We start from the raw sequence: 19340 nt of genomic DNA on the forward strand, positions 1-19340 counted from the left end.
TATTTTCAAAAGATTTCTTTTTTTTTTTTTTATTATTAAATTACTATCGTGTACAAAAGCGACTATTCGCTGAGAACGTTTACTTATGTTTCTAGTACAAAATACGGAGATCCGTTTTCTTCTTCGCAGTTTTTTAAATTTAAACTCGATCAATATACATACAATTTTTACTATACAGTTCATTCGATCTATTTATAAGGAACGCTGACACTTTATACAAAACAGTATTAGCGCGTAACAGTAATGTAATCGCTATACAGTTGCCTGGGACATCGACATCCGAATAAAATTTGTGAGAACTTTGTATGTGTATGTAAAAAGTACATTTGCGGAGACTAGAGATATTTTAAACTTACGACGTTTAAAGATACAAGAGCGAAGAAACCGTATACTTACGTAAGAGACAAAGTGCTTTTCTAACTCGAGCTTCCTTGCTAAAAGTTTGAACAAATTTAAGTAGGGGTGCCTGCTAACTGTTTTTATAGACGCTAGACATTCTAAAATACCTTCATGAATTTTCTTTGCACATTTTTTTTCGGAACCTTTATAACCCGACAGACAGGTTGTATTTATTTTACTCAAACAAGACATAAGTAAACATTTGTTTAAGATATGTAAAACATTGGGCGATTCAAAAAATCTTGAGACAATATTTATTAAAAATCGTTGGCGAATAAACTTACTCAACATTGTAATAATGTTTATAGTGGAAATATGTCTCTTAGAAAAAGATATAGAATCTCTTGGAATTATTCTTTTTAGGCCAAATTATTATAGTTGGGAAAAAAAATTAAATTTACCTTATGTTTTATAAATGATTTTTTGCTACAGTAGAAATACTTACATCTTCTCAACGCTATTTATAATTGTTTGAAACGTATCAAGAGTTTTGTAATCGCCCAATGCCTAATTTGTTTGGATATTTACCGCTGCAATTGATACAAGTACTTGTGGTAGAAAGTTATTCCCATAACAGCTGCAATACAAATCGATGGTGCTCTCATATTCCAACGAATACAATAGTTTATCCCGTAACGACGTTATGATCCTTTCGTTATATTTATACGATATTTTTCGACAATACAAGAAAGTATTAAAATAATGTAATTCTAAGGGCGCAATCGTAAAATTCGTATTTGATCTGAACTTTATGATATTACTTTTTGACCTTTATTCTTGTCACAATTACGCGATTTACAAACTATGATATCGAAATGAAACAAATAATCGTGAAACGCAATTAATATTGCTTTTATTATACTATTTTACAGTGTAGGAAATGACAAACCTAGTTTTAATCATAAAGTTTGGAGAAAATTTAATTCCTCTTTTTGTGTGCAGTATCGCTCATAGTTACTTAAACAGTGCATTTCTAATTTTGCTTCAATTATTTTGAGCCAATCACTTTATACTTGAATATATCTTTTAATATTCTGGTGTAAAACTATAAAACAGAGATTCGATATTTATTGAAAGATTGTTAACGAGGACCTATTATCAATGGTGCTTTTTGTTGTTATTAAGAATATTTAAATATATTATCTATTACTCACAACAATTTTGTGGTCTTGAACAAGTTTCCCTGATAATATACAATTTAATATTAGATGTGGCTGTTGTAAATATTGAAACTTGATTTCTTCAGAGCTAGTTAACTTATTGCTTCTAGTGTATAAAAGTATTGAAAGAAATTATGAGCGGTACTGTGCCTAAAATTCAAGTGCACGCCCAATGGAAAGAAAAGAATTAAACGCCAAGTGGTTGATGGGGGAAGTATTATATATACGTACCTTTTGAGACTTGACTTTGAACATGGATAAGATTTTATAAGAAATAAAGAAAGGGTGGACTTGTTAAGAGTGCCTTGTCATATCTCTGTTACTATGCAAGTATTTAACTATTGAATCTTGTTTACGAGACACTTCCTTGAATTCCAACGAATCATACAATATTAATGCAGTTACAATAATTCTTCTTTAACAGTATATTAGTAAACTACGTATCCTTTATATTATTCGGAAATGCATGACGTTTAGATCTAAATAATGAAAATGTTATGGATATTTTTGTATCGACGACTCGACGAGGAGAATATAATTATAATATTTATTAATTACAATAGATATTACTAACAATGCGATTAGAGACGACGACAGTTGCTACTTGTACATTTAGTCTTGGATGGCGACACCATTCATAGACATGTAATTTTATATCGATCTTTGTAATCATTGTAGATATTTTGTGTAATGTATTTTTTATTGATATTTATTAAAACACATTTTGATACTACATTATTGGAATTCGCTTTGAGTTCCTTCTCTACAGAGTGTTTCATAAAACATACCAATAAAATCTTGAAATTATTATCACTTTTCTATGCACACCCCATCATTGAACAAAAACATTAACCGTTTTCACCTTGCTTGTTCATTATTATCTCGATGAATTTTCTATTATATTATCTTTTTAAGTAAAACTCATGACAAAAATAGTGTATCTTTAATTTAGATTGCCTTCAAATTATACATACATTAGCTTTAAATAATATGCTAATCATGATATGAATTAAAATTATATTAGTGGAAGGTTCAAAAAATAATAAAAGTTTACAATACTTATAAATACTGGGTTAGGTACAAGGTAAGGTAAATTAAAAAATTTCAATTTTATTTTTCTTCGAGATTAAAAGTTTATTTACAACGTTTTCATTTTGTGCCAGTAAGCCCTAAAGTTCTCCCAAACTAATGTTTGCACCAAAACAATTAGTATGAAAGGCAAAGATTTAATTTAAATAGTTACGAACATATTTTTCAAATGTCATTTGTATGTACTGCTAATTTAAACGAAGTAGCATAATTGTAACCATTTTAAATTAAACGAGGAATCAGTTTCAGGGGTGCGATCTCATTTTTCTATAGAATCGACTTACCAACGGACAAACGATTCGATCTTAGGACCTGTGTATCTCTCAATTATGCCTTGTTTTCTTTGATAAAGTAATTGCCAGACAGAACTAAACGAGAAGATCGACGGAACTTCGATTCCTTGTATCTCCTAAGTTTAGTAATCTAAGAAGGTAAAAGGGAGATCGATGGAACTTTGATTCCATATATCTCTTTTCGGGCCTCCACTCGCAGCAACCTCCACGTGGTGAGACCTGGTAATCGGTGTTACCCACGATAGAAAAGTTATTCTTCGTGGGTAACACCGAGCTAATGGCTGCGAATTTGAAACAGTTTCTTTAAATATCGGATAAAATTGTTGATAATAGCAACCCTGTACATTACGTTAGGGAGAAAAGATTTTTCTACTAGTTTGCTAGCTTTACCGATGTCGGCACTTCGGTTGACTATAATTTCTAAAGCCACCGTTTTATAAACGAAAAGATTGCTCTAAAACCATTGATATTTTACGAAGTTTGTATATTAATTCATGTATTACGAAATCTCATTAAACGATAGGTCTATTCTGTACTTCGTTTATGGTGTACGCATACGTAGGTCAGAAAGTAAAAATGCCTGGACAGTCGAGATTCGAAATTGTATACCGTTGACGCGACGTCGAATTTCAGCTGTTACAAAAGCAAGAAGGAAAGGCTTACACTCGCCTTCTTTCTCGATTTCCTGAATTTGTGTGAGATACCAAGCTCACCTACAGTGATGGACTTTCATGGGAATTTTACATCATGCGCACTGGAACGCATGATCAATGTCGTATACACTTAACTAGAATTTAGGGTACAGTTGGATCCCAGTAAGGAACAAAAAAGGAAGTTACAGGGAAAGAGAATTTTGTACAAAACATGAGGCAATCATTTGTCAATAAATAATGTTAAAATTAACAACTTAAACTTTAATGTCGTGAATAACAACCTGATTTCTTTCTTTGACATGTGTATACAGTACAATTACTAATATTATTGAAATCTGTTCGTATGCACAATGATGCTATTCTTTTTTAAAGCTTTTAATTTTGTATTCATTTCTTTTTTTTATATAAATAACATTTCAATATTAAATTATGCCGTGCTAGAAATTAATCATTGTTTTTACAAATTATTTCGAAACGAGGAACTAAGAGCAAAACCGAGAAATCAAAACATTAAATTAGAACGTTTAATGTCAAACATACCTCACTTTTTGACAAAAATCTTTGAAATAGGTCAGAAAGGTAAATTATTAATATACAATGTTAAGAAAATATTGAACAGAATGTTTTGTGGTATTATTTCGTTTTTTCCTTTATTTTACTTCAATATTGAACGAAAGAATTATACGTGTTAATTGATACAATTGTTTTCACACGTTACAATAAGTACCTCGTATATTCAAGATACATCATTTATTACGGATACGAAAAATATCTCTAACAAGTAAATATATATATACGTAAACGATAATTATGTTTCGTTAAAAAATGTGAATCCGATACATGAAAAAATAAGTAAAACATATTTGGCGAATTAAAATTATAATTAAATCTTTAAAGAATATATACAACGCAGTTTAATATCGAACGTTCAATGCATGATAAATGCACGAACTTCATTGCAATCACATCTATAGAATTACGAAGATAAATATAAATTAAGCTGTATAGACAACTGCTACGCATAGTTATTGTGAGTGTATTACATCTGTGCTTTTGAATGACAGTTGGTACGTTTGTAAGAGCATGTGGTGTTAATAATTTTGCGTTATTTCCAATTTGGATTGAAAAACATACGGCCCTACACGGACGGCTCTCACACTATTGACAGGTAGTGCGTCACGTACACGTACATACATTCTTTTATACAGTATTCCCACCTTAAATGTATTACTCGGGACCGAAGAGTCACATTAACGCTCGTGTGTCCCCAATCTCAACGCAAGAGGGTAACGTTTTTTTGTACGTTACCGCTTGCTTCAAACTCTTCAAGAGTATTATATAAAATAATATTAACAAAGCTAAGCTAACCCCTGACTTAGCTTTATTTAAATCTATACTTCAACTTGATGTCAGACTTGTTCTTTACTTTATCTTTTAATAAAATAAATAAATTCCCAAACATAATATTGCACTACATCACATGACATATACAGTGAATGTAAAGTTTGTCAAGAATCTATTTTTTTTTCTAACATCTCTACAATTTTGTACAAAACGAATGTAAATAAAAGTTTTGACTTTATGTTCGATGTGAAACCGTATTATAGATAAGTGTCGCCACTTACTTGGGTGTGATCAAACATCATGTCCGCCGCATTAATCGCTTCACTGGCTTTGTAACGTTAACATAAGGTCCGTTTTCACATTTAACGTAGGAACACTGTGCATGTACATGTACTGAATGTATGTATATTCATTCAGTTGAATTGTATTTCAGATTGTGTACCGTTATTAACATAAAATAATCTGGTTTATTGATAATATAAAATAATGTTAACAATCTGAATTATAATTCAACTGAAAACTTGCGCGAATAAAATCATTTAAGAAGAATCGTCATCCGAGTCTACAGCATATGAAACTGGTTTACGAGTACGACCAGAGTTATTTCTCGGCGCTGGAACTGAAGAAGTTTCTTCTATCCTGGCAATATTATCCTGCTGCGGCTCGGTCTTCTTCTTCCTTTTCTTTGCCTGTATCATTAAATTATAAAAAACGTATTAATGTTCAGAAATGTATATATCATAACAATTTTTACTTTCTATTAATTATATTTAAAATAATAAATTCTTATTCAATAATTTATGAAATGTATCGTTACTCACAGGAGCTTCTTTGCTAGAGAACGTTTGTTCTTCGGAGTCCGAATCAGAAGAAAATACCTTTGTCTTAAATCGTATTTTTCCCCTTTTGCCTCCATTTTCAGCCTTCTTTTTAACAGGTGCTAAATTATGAACAACAAATTATAGTATAAATAAACAATATGATACATAAATACGTTTACAATTACTAAAGTATTATTAAGAAACTTTAGTACCTTTTGTCGGAGATGTGAATATCTCTTCACTGGATGACATAACAAATGGTAGTTTCTGTTGTTTTTCTGCCGAAGAACCACTGACCAGGGAGTCAAAAAGTTCTTCTGAACTTACTATTAGAAACAAAAACATTATTAAATCAGTACCAAATGAAGAGAATTTTTAATTGCTTATATTAATTTACTTACATTTCGGTAGTGGTGCCTTCTTATTTATGTTAAAGATATCATCAGAATCACTATTTGTTATTGTAGCGGATTTCATTTTTCTAAAAGAAAAATAATTAATAGAAATGTATTTTATTTTTTCGTATCTGTAAAATTATGAAATGAACTCACTGATCTGAATCCGACGAATGATGATTAGTCGGTTCGTCGCTCAATGAAGACTCAGAATCAAAACTGTAGTTTTTCTTAGCTGTCGCGTTCAAAATTTAATTAAAAAATATTAACTTTATATGTATATGCATTATTTAATATTAAAACATGACAATTAATACCTGTATTTCTACGGGATAAACGAGGTTCTGGAGGAGGTGAAATACTACTAAAATCAATCTCATCATGACTTTCACCACCAGAGTTTATCTTCCTTTTATCACCTTTTCTGGCGTTTTTTTTAAAATGCAATGTTGTTTGTTTTAATTCTAATCGAAACATTACAGAAAACGTTGCATATAATGATCTGTGTAAGCCTCTATCTTTATTTTATTATAATTTTGTGTATACATACTTTTACCACTTGCTTTTTTGTCTCCTTTTTCTGGAATAATGTTTATCCTTTCACACAAAGATTTTGCGTTCGATTCCACCAAGATATCAAATTCATCTTTCTCCTCTATTGGTTCTTTCTTTCCCTACATATAATGTTTACATAAATTTTTATGTCTAACTTACATAAAACATTTTATGCGTAAAAGAAATGTTTTATATGTAAATAATTATTATATATAAATAGATAGCAAAAATATTTAAATAATAATTTGATAACTTGTTACATTACCCTTGGCTGTTTTTTAATGCCTTCCTTCTTATCTTTGGATACGATTTCAGCTTTTTCGATTTTTTTTTTCAATTCTATATCGATTGTAGGAATTACTCTACGTATAGAGTTCGAAGCATAAATTTTTGATGGCGGCTTTTTGATAAGTTTAGACATTTTCAAATCTTCCTTTTTTTCTTTATCTTCAAGCTAATAAAATATGAAACAGGAGTAAAGCTTTGTTAGACATTCTACGATGTTAGACAACATCTACTTACCTTATTTAATTCACTTAATAGATTGTTTAAATCCTCTTTCCATAAAGAAACAGGCGAACGAGCTTGTAATCTTTTCAATTCTGCTAATTTTTCGTCTCTCTGGCGTAATAATTCGTCTTTCTTTTCTTGTGTAAGACTCCACAACGTCATTCCTAGCAGATAATCAAAATTTTCTTTTGCTATGACAGTAGGTAATGCAGCCTCTTCATCATCAACATTTTCGGCTATTTCTTCCTATCAATATATTACACAATTATTTGTATATATACGCGTGCATTAAGATTAAAACAAGTTAGAATTAAAATTCTATTTCGTGTTTTTTACTCCAATTTCTTCCCACCACTTACTTGAGCTTCCTAACGTAGCATAACAATTAAGCTTAAATGCATCATTGCAGATAATCGCTTAAAGTAAAGGTACAGTACTTACCAAAACTTCTTCTCTATTTTGTGATAATTTCCAAGCCACTACTGGATCGGATACATACTCCCGTCTAATTAATTCAGCTATCATATCCTTCTTCTTTTTATTTTCTATTACTATAGTGCCATCGCATTTCTCTAAAATAAATCTTGCTTGATTTGAAAGTTTAGATGCCTCCGCTTGCAGTATACCCTCTAAATAATCTTTCCTTTTGTGGTACAATTCCAGTCTCACTTTATAGAAACTTCTCAAAATTTGAGTAACACTCTCATACCTCTGAAGGCATTGATTCGCATCGAATGCACACTACGTAAAAATAAATATAATTTATTATGCAATTAATAACATTTTATATCTTATTATTTATTTTTAATAAGGCGTGCAAAATATTTACCATGGATGTAATCGCCATTGTTGTTTGCAATTTGAACGTTTTGTGAAGACCATCTCTCTCTAATTCTACTAACTTATCGCGATTTAAAGTCACCACAAAGTGTACTGCCGTATCCGTGTTGTATTCCTTGTAATCTCTATAATAATATTCCGAGAAACGAACAATGACTGTTTCGTACTTGTTTGATTAATTTACAATATTTAGTTAATAATACTATTATATTTACGTAATAATAGACGGTGTTTTATCGCTTCCGTGTAACATTGGCTCTAAAACTGATTCTTTATACGCTTGTGTCCATACTCCAACTGGTAGCTCTGTAATTTCAACTTTATCTGCTCCAATTACTGAGACTTCACCATTAAGAACATACCGATAATCTCCACAACTCTCTATTACTCCTTTGAAGTTTTTGTAATAGGGTATCTACATAGAAAACGAAAAAAATTAATAAAATATATCAAAATAATGTATAGAAAACACGTTCTTAATAAATATAACTACCATTGGTTTTGGTTCAGCGCCATCCATCATTCTGTACAAATTTTCAATGATCTCTCTAGGGTTGTAATTCGGTATTTTTGTCATCCAACCAGTACCAATGCCATCAGCACCATTTATCAATACCATTGGTATAGTTGGTACATAATAGACAGGTTCAATTTTTTGATTATCATCATATTCATATTTCAGTAATGGTTCGTCATATTTGTTAAATATAAATCTCGCTAATGGACTGTGGTAATAGGAAAAGGAAAAATATGTTAACTGTTCTTTTTTATTTATAACTGTTACATAAAATAAAAATTCAAGTACCTAAGCATTGTGAAGATATATCGAGGACTGGCCGAATCTTTTCCTCCGGATAGCCTAGTACCAAACTGACCAATGGGTTGAAGTAAATTAATATTATTACTGCCTACGAAGTTCTGTGCCAGACCGACAATAGTCGACATCAGAGAAACTTCGCCGTGGTGGTATGCTGAATGTTCAGCAACCGAACCAGCTAACTGAGCAACTTTAACTTCGCGTTTGTCGTTTCGTTTTAAACACGTGTATAAAACTTTCCTTTGTCCCGGCTTTAAACCGTCCATCGCGTTCGGTATGGATCGTACATTGTCGTAGTTACTGTATAAAACTAATTCAACATTAATGAAATCCGAGAATGATACGGTACGTGTATCTTTTTCATAAAGAAAACGCTCCCCAAGTCCAATATCTTTTCTTCTTTTTGTTTCATCCATATAATTCGTTAACCAATCTTTACGTTGGTCGACGCATTTTTTACTGAAGGCCATGATGATATTTTGATCATCCTGGTCCCCATCATATCTAAATAGAATTCTATGTCTAGTCATATTTTGAAAATATTCTTTTGCCTCTTTAGCAGTAGAGGTACCCAAACCTATATCGAGGGAAATGAATATGCTATCGTACAATTCGAAATAAATACGAAGATGCGAAGTTTTACAAAAGATGAAAAATAAAAACCTTTGTAGTACTTGATTCTATACGTATGATAATTGTTTGTTTCTGTTTTCCATTTTTGAAATTCCGGCAGAGAGAAAAAGCTTAATACTTGGTTTCCCTTTGATGCTTTAACGATAGGTGTAATAAATTCCTCCACAAAATTTACCCTCAGTAATGAAGGCCAATTGTGATGAATAAAATTGATTAACAATCCCTTGATATGGGAACCATCCTACATAAATACAAGTGTCGCATAATTATTGTACAGATACACAACAGTTACTGAAAAACTGAATTTATTAAAAAATTAACCTGATCCTGATCCGTCATTATCATCATCTTTCCATAACGTAATGTTTTTAAATCATCATGAGTTTCATATTTCTTTTTATATTGAAGACCAAGAATCTTTATCAAATTATTAATTTCGACATTTTCCAAAATTTGTTTGTGAGTCGCTTCCCGTACATTTAAAATCTTACCTAGTGATTTTCATAAATAATAGTGATACAATTAGTACCATTAATTGGTCCAATATTAATGGCCTTATTAAATGTTTACATCTACTTACCTCTTAGAGGAAATATTCCATATTTATCTCTACCTATTGAGGAAAGACCAGATACAGCCATGGTCTTAGCTGAATCTCCCTCAGTTAATATGAGTGTGCATTCGAGCGATCTGCAAGTTCCAGCATCATTAGCATCTTCTAATTTTGGTATTCCTAAAATACAAAATTACACCAAATACAGTAATGCCCATTTAAGCGTCTGCGGTTATCCCCACCCAATCTTGAAAGCGAGCGTCGAGCGTAACTTGACGCCGGTCGTTATCGATACATTCTATTGTATCTCACTATTATATCTTACTCACACTCAGCCTCTTTCCTTGTCTCAGTTGAATTCGTAGAAGTGACCTGCCCGCTTAAGCGTCCGCGCTCGGGACCGGCCGCGGACGGTTAAGCGGGCATTACTGTACTACAATATACGTTGTATCGTATTTCCTACTACTTTGAAATGTTAGATTAGTACTACATTGTGAGCGAATGAAGACTGATGATATCAACAAGCGAGTGTCAACGCTTCCTTATTCTTGGACAGCGTAAAAATTTCTGTATAGTCTCAAAATCGTATGACAAAATATTTCCTAACCGACACACGCCCTTTACAAGAAACATTGAGCGAATCGTTTTAAGAGTATATGAAAGGGAAAAGTTCCACAAGACGCTACAACAGAACTGTTAGACCTTCGACAATGAAATACAAACAAAATTTTGGTGTTAATAGCAGTGATAGCGAATCTTTGCATCAGCATAAAACAAGGAGCAAAAATGACAGGAATCTATCGATATAAAACTCTTGGAATTGTAACAATTTCCTTCTCAACACGTAAATGTAGCGTATAATCTACACAAAAAAGATTTCACTTAGAGAACGCGGTTCTGCAGATTTTACACAATCAGATTATTATAGTTAATCCTATATGTTTGTATGTATATTTTATTTACAGAATTTACCTTGCAACTTTCTTTGCTTCGACTTAGGCCCCAACTTTTGTAATTGGCTATCAGCTTTAAATTTCGCCCATGTTAAAACTGCTTCAACAATGCCCATTTTTGTTACCTATATATAATTAAAAATTCATCATAAATGTATAAAAACATTGTATCAGTAAAATTGAAATTTAATATTTACATTTGTAATAAATTTATCAGGAAATACGCATTTTGAGCCAAAACTTTTAGCTTGCAATGTCATATGCTCCTTAGTTTGTGAATCAAACGTAGGGTTGTTGATGAGACAATTGACAAAAATCCATAGATGATTCTTTATTTGGAATGGCTTGATTGTGACTCCTGCCTTGTTTTTCTTCTTTAACGTTTCTGTCAGCTGCTTTACTATTAATTCAGTAACATGATCTACATGTCGTCCGCCCTATTTACAAAAAAACACTTTTAAGATCTTCAGTTTATTATAAAACAATAGTTCCCTTCTTTTACTTTCTTAAACATTTTACCTTTGTTGTCGCAATACTGTTTACAAAAGACATTTGCTGGAAGCCCTTATCAGATGTAGTAACAGCGACTTCCCAGCGAGGTCCACAATGTTCGTATACAATCTTCAAAGGATTACCAATATCATCTGTTTTGTCTTTAATATACAAATCAATATATTCCTTAAAATTTTTAACAGGAACCCTAGTGCCATTCAGAAATACTTTAACACCACTAGTGGAAGCGGCTACATCAAATGCTCGTCGAGACATGATAGCAACTATATCATCATCTAGAGATTGCATTTTAAATTTTGCTAAATCTGGTGAAAATATGACCCTTGTAAAATCTTCCCCGCTAGATGTCTTAACTCTGGGCTCACTTGCTAATCCCATATTATTACTCCATGTCTACAAATAGAATTATGTTATGTAGAATGCATATTATTATAAGAAACACAAGCTTCTATCTTAAACTTCTTTTAATAAAATAATTACTTGTTTTAAACATTTCCTATATTCCCTAGACGAAGTTTCCACGGTAAAACGATGGCTAAAAATATTACACAATTTGGCACCAAAACCGTTCCTACCGCCGGTTACTTTTTCCTCTTCGTCATCGTAATTAGACGATGTTAACAAATGTCCAAATATCATTGTAGGAACAAACATATTCTCATCTTTATGAATTACCACTGGGATACCTTTGCCATTATTCCAAACAGATATAATATTCTGTTCTCTACAAATTAAAATCGTATTTTATTAGTTTCTTAATTATTAATTAGGAATATTTTAATTATTTACAGATTACATAATAAGTAATCACGTACTGATTAATGTCAATTTTAATTGTGTCCATTTTGGGATCTCTCTGTTTATTATCCGCAGCATTTACTAAAATCTCATCAAATATTTTGTATAATCCAGGAACATATTTTACTTCCCTTTGCGTCATCATTTCCTTCTCTTTGTCATAAACCCACATCATTTCAGTTACAGGTTCAATAGAACCGATGTAAGTGTCAGGACGTAATAAAATATGCTCCAATTGAGTTTTTTTTTGATAAATCCCCTCAATGGTTTTTTTCTTCGATGGATTGTTATCAGCTCCATTTTCTACCGCAGTATTCATGATGTTATAAGTTGAAGTTTTTATGCAACTGTAAAACAGGAAAATTACTTAAATTTCATATTGCCAGGACAAAAATATGTTACAGACACTTTAAAACATAACAGATGAGAATAAACATATTACACGTATATTCAGAATTACTTTTATTTAAGTATCAATATTAACAATCATAATTAATTTTACATATAGAAAATTTTAATTCGGCTTTATACACATTGAATATTTATCAGTAAAAAATGTAATTTATAAAATATAAAAGTGTACAATGAAACAATGAAAACAAAACAAAATTAATTGTAATTTAGTAGCGACAAATTGATTACTATTCCACTTGTATTCCATATTTGTGTTATGACTTTTTAATAAACCTTTAAATGACCCATGTTTATAAACATTTTTTCTTAGTGCCATAAAATATACTGACAAATTTTAAACATTAAAACTTGGGGTACCCTGTATATAAAATTTAATGTGAATTGTCCAATTATATCCAAGCTCAACAATAACATATGTTAAGATTTAAGGACGCAATGTTTTTGTAAATACTCATTTACCTTAATTATCTTTATTTTGTTTAACAAGCTAGTGATATAGGAAAATCAGGGTTATTTATCTTTAAAATGAAAACCGAACTCAGCCACTAAACTATTTAAAATACAGTGTACTTTTTCTGTAAACAAATAAACATTGTATAATATTACTACACAATGTCAAGTTCTGCATTATTATTTATACAATATTTTTGAAATATACAAATGAATTTTAGTAACATATTCTACTTCTTATAAAAATAAAAATAAAAAGGAATCATGTGTAGTATGTGAGTTTGGCAATGTACCCTACAAAAATTGAACCAATTTCTTTTATAATAGAATATCATAAGAAAGCTTATATGCAAGAACACTTCACAATATATACAATATTTACATATACATACATATACAATACATATGTAGCTTTTTTCAGCACATTAGAAAACAAAAGCCATTGATAATCAAGAAATTACAAACTTTAGTGTTCATTTAATCAAGTCTTACTTTATTTATTTCTAATTCTTTTTAATGTAAGCTTTGATATTCAACATGTGAAAATCACGGAATACTATTCTATCGTGTCAATTTTAATTGCAATAAATGTTATGTATAAACAAAATATAAATGTACTCTATTATAGGTAATAAATTTTACTCAACACGAAATACTAGAATCGGTATTTACTAAAAACACTTTCGTACCCGAAGCAAGTTTTGCTAATATGGCGGGAAAATATCCACTGTGTAATTGGCCAGTATGGAAGAAGATGCCAATTTAGCATAAACATCTGTTTTTTCAGAAATTAAATCTATATACAAATATTAAATGGTTTTCGAAAAGAAAATTAATATTTTTAGATGAAATTTTGGATTACGAGATTATTCCTACCTTTAGCCCACTTACCTTCGGTAAAATTGAGATGAAACGAAGTAGCGTCGGCAACCGAAAATTGCACAAGTATAGTTTACTAAGTAGGACTAAAATTAATAAACGGCGTACCGCAGTTAATAACTGCCTAAAATTAATTAGTCATCGCACAAACTATTTGCCTTGTTGCCTTTTGTCTTAACCCTCATCCGAAGCTGCCTACAAGATAGTGAAACAGCTATTGTAAGCGAATTATACCTGTAACTCACAGTGACGGTTGGGACGCCTGTAAGAGTTTGAACAGTGCTAGAAGGCCTTAAGTCGAAAGAACACAAATCTCGTTGTCAACTGTGATTGGTGTGAGGTCAAAGTCTCGAACAGTAGCTCCCTCTGCTTCCATCTTCTATTTCAACACGCCGAACTAAATTGTGACCACGACTGAATCCCATTGGTCCATTGTGCTTTTGCCCAGACAGATCGTAGGTTCGACGCGTAGCGTGTTAATAAATTAATTTTAACTTCCATTACTTTATTTGATATCTTTATATATTTGATCTGATGTACTTTTTCATTGTAAAATTGTAATTTTGTTTAATTTGTCTCATTTATGTGCGAAATTGTGTGAGAAAGTGTGTGATGCAGTAACTGTATTATAGTCCGTATTTGTGACGAGCAGTTTGCGATTGCATGGTAAGTGAATACGCGGCCTTAGGATATAAACCAATCAGAAGTGTTGTATTCCATACCTAATTATTAGGGCATAGTTCTTGATACTTGTTTCCTTTCTATATTCTCCGAAATAAATGTATTGTAGTACCGGTCGCTATCGACGATTCAAATATTAGTTTCGTTCAGTATCTATATTTCGTATCCATATGTAGGTAGCTTCATCATAGGTATGTATTTAAATATAGTCACAGATCGAGTATATTTATTCTTAAAGACCAATTGTTGGATCAATTTAATCCTCACTAAATGTGATACTAAAATAATTACGTTGACAATGAATCATAGGAGAATCGAACCGTTTGGTCTGATATCTTCGTTTTTTCATTCCTAGTTTCTATTTTGCGACGGCCACGACTACATTATTCAATATTATTTAAGATACAATGTTCTGTGATATTTAACAGTTTATTAGAAATACATATTTCAGTGCGTAAATTCGACTTTTTCCCACCAATCATATAATTCACCACCTGACAAGTTATCCCGCGTACATAATTATCATTTGTGCCGCGCACTTCAAAATGAGGTAGTTTACAGAGCTAAAAGTACGTGGTAAATAAACGTTACTCGACATTGTTTACATTTTCCTTAACTCAGAATCGATCTTCCCATTTCCTACAAATACAAAAGTATGCTTTATATGTTAATATCTTCTACATATTTGTTACAGGTTAAGTTTATTTTCTGTTTATTTACTGTATATACTTTTAATTAAAAATTGAATCGATATTCGTTAATACACATGTAACAATTAAATCATAATCCTTCGCAAAATGTTTCAGACTCAATTCTAGTTCAATGTGCGTCTCTTTTTGTCATAGATGACCGATTGGTATTCGAACGAAAATGGCGCGCTACAGTCGCCATAACACTTGACGATCAATTTTAACGGAATTCAAACGGAGTATGATAACATCTTCTAATTTATTAGAACAAATAGATAATATATGTATGTATATTTACATTATCTTTTAATTTAATATTCGTTGGTTGTAAACTCCATAATATAATAATCGGTCAGTGTCCAGACAAAACAAGAAAATATTAAATTAATCTTCTATTTTTACATACTTCGTTTATACAACATTCTAAAATAGTATTGTCAAGTTATGTGTAAAAATTCAGGGGACGTCACAATTATTGAGCGAAATACACAGAAGGGTATAGAAGTCCTTATAAATATACATTTAAGTACTTAATATTTTATATACTTATATACTAGTTTCACTAAATTTTAAAATTCATTTCGTTCAACTTAGGAAAAATTTCTACTATAATTGTTGTCGTAGTGTGTCACGTTTAGCGTATTAATTGTCTTCAGGACACCTGGCATCTTGAATTTCCTGCAGATTAAAATAATGTTAGTTGCAATTTAACTTTTCTATTTTTATAATTATTAGAAAAAAGAATATCAATAATTTTACTCGGTTTCTCTTTTCTCCGTATATGGACCAGAAAGTGACTTTGCTGGAGCTCCTTTGTCCAGTTTGTTTATTGAAAACCGAACACGAATTGAACGGCGGGGAATATAAATGCAACGAAACTGCAGGATTCACAGCGCTCGGATTTTCAACTCGATGAAGTCCCAAAGAATCTATAAAATGTATTTTTATTTAAAGTCACGGGGAAACGTACAAAGTTTCTATTTATTTAGAACAAAAACCGTACCATTGATGTAACATATTTCGTTGAGACCAACGGTGTTTCTCACTAATTCTTTCAGTTCTTCCGGTTCATCATTTTCTTTATTATTTTCGTGTTTCACAGGCCACGCGTATCTCGTCTATGGAAAGATGGCGTTTTAGACAATTGCCCGGTATAAACGCGAGAGGAACAAAATATTTCTTGATACCTCGCAAAGTTCACCCTGGAGGATTTTCATCACACAATGTGCATTAGCGTGATCGTGTATGGCTGATCCGTGACCTTCTCCCCAACACAAAACCATGAGGTTGAACCTTCCATTTCCTTCGTCAACTAAGTTCCTTGTATATCTGAACAGAATGACACATACTTTTGTTCCATTTAAGGATATGAGCAATAGTGGATAACGTTGAAGGATAATTAATTACTATCAATTAGCAGTGTGAAACAGGAAAACGTTCCTCAAGGATTTCTGTTGTACTCGATCGTAAAAATTGATCCTAAGCGTGTCGTAAGATTTATCGATGGATGTTAAAAGAGAATCGCAATAGTCCTGTGAGAATCTTTTCAAACATTTTCACGTTTGTTAAATTGGTCGATCGGTCTTTCTCTTGGCTGTGTGAAAAATTCTCGTCATTCGTTGCTTTCGATCGGACGAGTGTCGCGTGTCGAGGAACCGATGTTCTGGCTCAAGTGTAATGTTGTAAGTGGCGAGAAGGGGGGGAGGGGGAGGCATACGTGGAAAGTGTGTGTAACCAGCCGTTCACCGAACGTACACCACTGATTTATGTGCAATACACACAGACTCTAAAGCGTTCCGCATACTTAGCCTCAGATTGCAACGATGTCGGACCATTTCGATCGGGTCCGTTCTTTCGTGGATATAATTATTCGAGCAAGACGGAAAAGAGAGAGGTATTCTCCGTAAAATCAACCGAAAAAAGTCATTTTATCGGTTCGGTTAAACATTGTGGAAAACAAGTGAACAACGTCGATCGTTAATAGATTTTGATCAATTATTTTGCAAATGTGTTTGGTAAACGTTATCTTATTTGCTCTAAATAGTGCACCTTACTTTGTGCAAATATTGTGCCCACGTGGGATGCAGTTTCCATACTTTCGCGCGTCGTGTGGAAACCGACCGTGTCAGCTGTTACGTGCCATAATCTTATATTATTACGTCCGACATAGTCGTTATCTTTATAATTCGCGAGACAATTTTCATACCAGATCGACCCGTTCCGTTTCGCGCGAACAAGATGGAAAGTCGATTAAAATTCACCCGGCAATTTGGCCTTTGAACTATAAAATGTAGAGCGTACGCGTCAGCTTTCGTAACAATTCCGTTCGTATCGATCGATTTGGGGAGTTTAATTGTAACAAGATCGAGGGACGAACTTATCGATACGTTATCTGTCGACGATTAATCGTTTCCGATAGTTTCACGACAAAATACGCGTCAACGGAACGCATTTGCGATCGCGCGGTTTGTTTGTTGTCGTTTGCTTTCGAGTCATTATTCGTATCAAACGGGAACGATTCTGGAACCCTCTCTCTTATCGGTTTCGCGTTCGTGTATAAACAGATCGCTTTCAATGCTCGCGTTACGGCCTCTATATGTCTTTCGTGTTTTGAAAAATGTGATTTCGCGAAATGTTGCATGCGTAACCAGTATATTTCTATCGATACGGGGTTACCCGGTTGATAAGGACGTCAACGCTCGCAGTAATACTTAATTTACGTCGTTTTTCCTTTTTTTTTTTTTTTTCATGGGGTCATTTACTTTTCTCGTACAGCGCGATTCGTTCTTGGGGCGAAGCTTCGTTGCATCCTCGGTCGTTCAAGGCTGCTCGTTTCACGGACGAAACAGAAAATTTACGAGACGGATCGGGATTGGAGAAACCGTGACGGCCGATAACCTATCATGAACTTCGTCGCGTCAAATTCATTCTACAATTCCGACGCAGTTGTTCGTGTTCTACTTGCACGACGACCGAGTATATATTTACCAAGATGTTCGATCGTTCGTGAACGGTGAGACGCGCAAAACAATCGAGAGTCTTCAATCAGTTGGCTAATTTCACACATTTTAAACATTTAACTATTAACAGGTTGCAGTACGTCTGATTGGGTTTGTTGGTATTATTTGATAAACAAAGTCGCCAAATAAAACTAAAAAATAATCTTGTTCGTGGCGCAGGAAAAGTACCAGCTGATAAAAATATAGCTCAATTTGGTAATTTAAAAAAAAAGTCCATGCCCGCCTCATATTTGTCAACGGACTTCTGTGGTAATTTAATCGCGAATCATCGTTGAGACAAATTACAGTATTGTTCTCGATGGAATGTCTCATATCTACTGATTAGTATATCAGAGATATTGATGTATATCCTAAATGTTACCTGTATCTATCAAATTTCGCATATTTCTTCCATTCCAAAGGGTTGCTTCTGTAGGAGGCCATAAGGTCCTGGACCAGGTCGATGTTTACATTGTCGGTCTCGAAAGCTTCGTGCAGAGCATCTATAAGCTCGCGAAGGGTTGACACCTTCTGTTCGTGGGAGTTCTTATCGTTGTAGAGCTTATCGCGTGAGGCACAGAGTAATCCAGAATCCTCACTGTAGTCTTGCATTTTCCTTCGATTGTTCAGTTATGTTTCCCCGTTCGGTTCGAACTTACTTTCTCCTCCGGAACGATCTTGTCACACTCGCGCGAGAAGATTCGTATGAAAATATGAAAATGAAAGTGTATTTCGCGCGAGAGAACGGGAGAAAGAACGTCGATGCACTGGACCCAGGGTTTGTTTTAAACCAGCGAAAGAATGTGGATGAGATTGAAAGCGCAAGGGAACGAGGAGCGCGATTAACGAAACAAGACCACGTTACCGGTCTACGGCTCGTACCGGTCTAGTAAAACAGGGGA

General features: G+C 32.8%; 2 protein-coding genes across 3 annotated transcripts; both read right to left on the bottom strand.

Annotated features, from left to right (window-relative positions):
• Positions 1–4329: 4329 nt before the first annotated feature.
• Positions 4330–14322, bottom strand: LOC122404813 (DNA topoisomerase 2). Of its 2 annotated transcripts, XM_043409058.1 has the most exons (24): positions 14082–14322; positions 12344–12673; positions 12009–12252; positions 11535–11921; positions 11213–11452; positions 11035–11140; positions 10090–10242; positions 9831–10000; positions 9540–9750; positions 8865–9453; positions 8553–8784; positions 8275–8474; positions 8049–8184; positions 7661–7960; positions 7579–7587; positions 7232–7465; positions 6975–7163; positions 6705–6828; positions 6472–6618; positions 6311–6389; positions 6161–6240; positions 5972–6085; positions 5760–5878; positions 4330–5627 (listed from the first exon to the last, which is right to left on the bottom strand). In XM_043409058.1, the coding sequence occupies exons 2-24, from the start codon at positions 12643–12645 to the stop codon at positions 5478–5480; spliced, it is 4515 nt and encodes a 1504-aa protein (XP_043264993.1). In that variant the 5' UTR covers positions 12646–12673; positions 14082–14322; the 3' UTR covers positions 4330–5477. The 2 variants fall into 2 exon arrangements, with proteins under 2 accessions (XP_043264993.1, XP_043264994.1); XM_043409059.1 differs by lacking the exon at positions 7579–7587.
• An 813-nt stretch (positions 14323–15135) lies between these two features.
• On the bottom strand, positions 15136–19340 carry LOC122404830 (cysteine dioxygenase type 1). The gene is made up of 5 exons (XM_043409086.1): positions 18821–19340; positions 16627–16768; positions 16443–16557; positions 16199–16368; positions 15136–16117 (listed from the first exon to the last, which is right to left on the bottom strand). The coding sequence occupies exons 1-5, from the start codon at positions 19048–19050 to the stop codon at positions 16082–16084; spliced, it is 693 nt and encodes a 230-aa protein (XP_043265021.1). The 5' UTR covers positions 19051–19340; the 3' UTR covers positions 15136–16081.

This window comes from Colletes gigas, unplaced genomic scaffold (assembly GCF_013123115.1).
Source record: "Colletes gigas isolate AHSC1104 unplaced genomic scaffold, ASM1312311v1 Colletes_gigas_Sc00003, whole genome shotgun sequence".
NCBI classification, from domain to species: Eukaryota; Metazoa; Arthropoda; class Insecta; order Hymenoptera; family Colletidae; genus Colletes; species Colletes gigas.

Excerpts from the sequence above, each read along its gene's own strand:
- LOC122404813 (XM_043409058.1), bottom strand. The coding sequence starts at position 12,645 with ATGAATACTGCGGTAGAAAATGGAGCTGATAACAATCCATCGAAGAAA. Across the intron at positions 11,922-12,008 it reads ATAGGAAATGTTTAAAACAA|ACATGGAGTAATAATATGGG; the intron begins GTAATTATTTTA and ends TTCTATTTGTAG. Across the intron at positions 6,241-6,310 it reads CATTCGTCGGATTCAGATCA|AAAAATGAAATCCGCTACAA; the intron begins GTGAGTTCATTT and ends TTTTTCTTTTAG.
- LOC122404830 (XM_043409086.1), bottom strand. The coding sequence starts at position 19,050 with ATGCAAGACTACAGTGAGGATTCTGGATTACTCTGTGCCTCACGCGAT. Across the intron at positions 16,769-18,820 it reads GCGAAATTTGATAGATACAG|ATATACAAGGAACTTAGTTG; the intron begins GTAACATTTAGG and ends CATTCTGTTCAG. Across the intron at positions 16,118-16,198 it reads ACGGAGAAAAGAGAAACCGA|GAAATTCAAGATGCCAGGTG; the intron begins GTAAAATTATTG and ends TTTAATCTGCAG.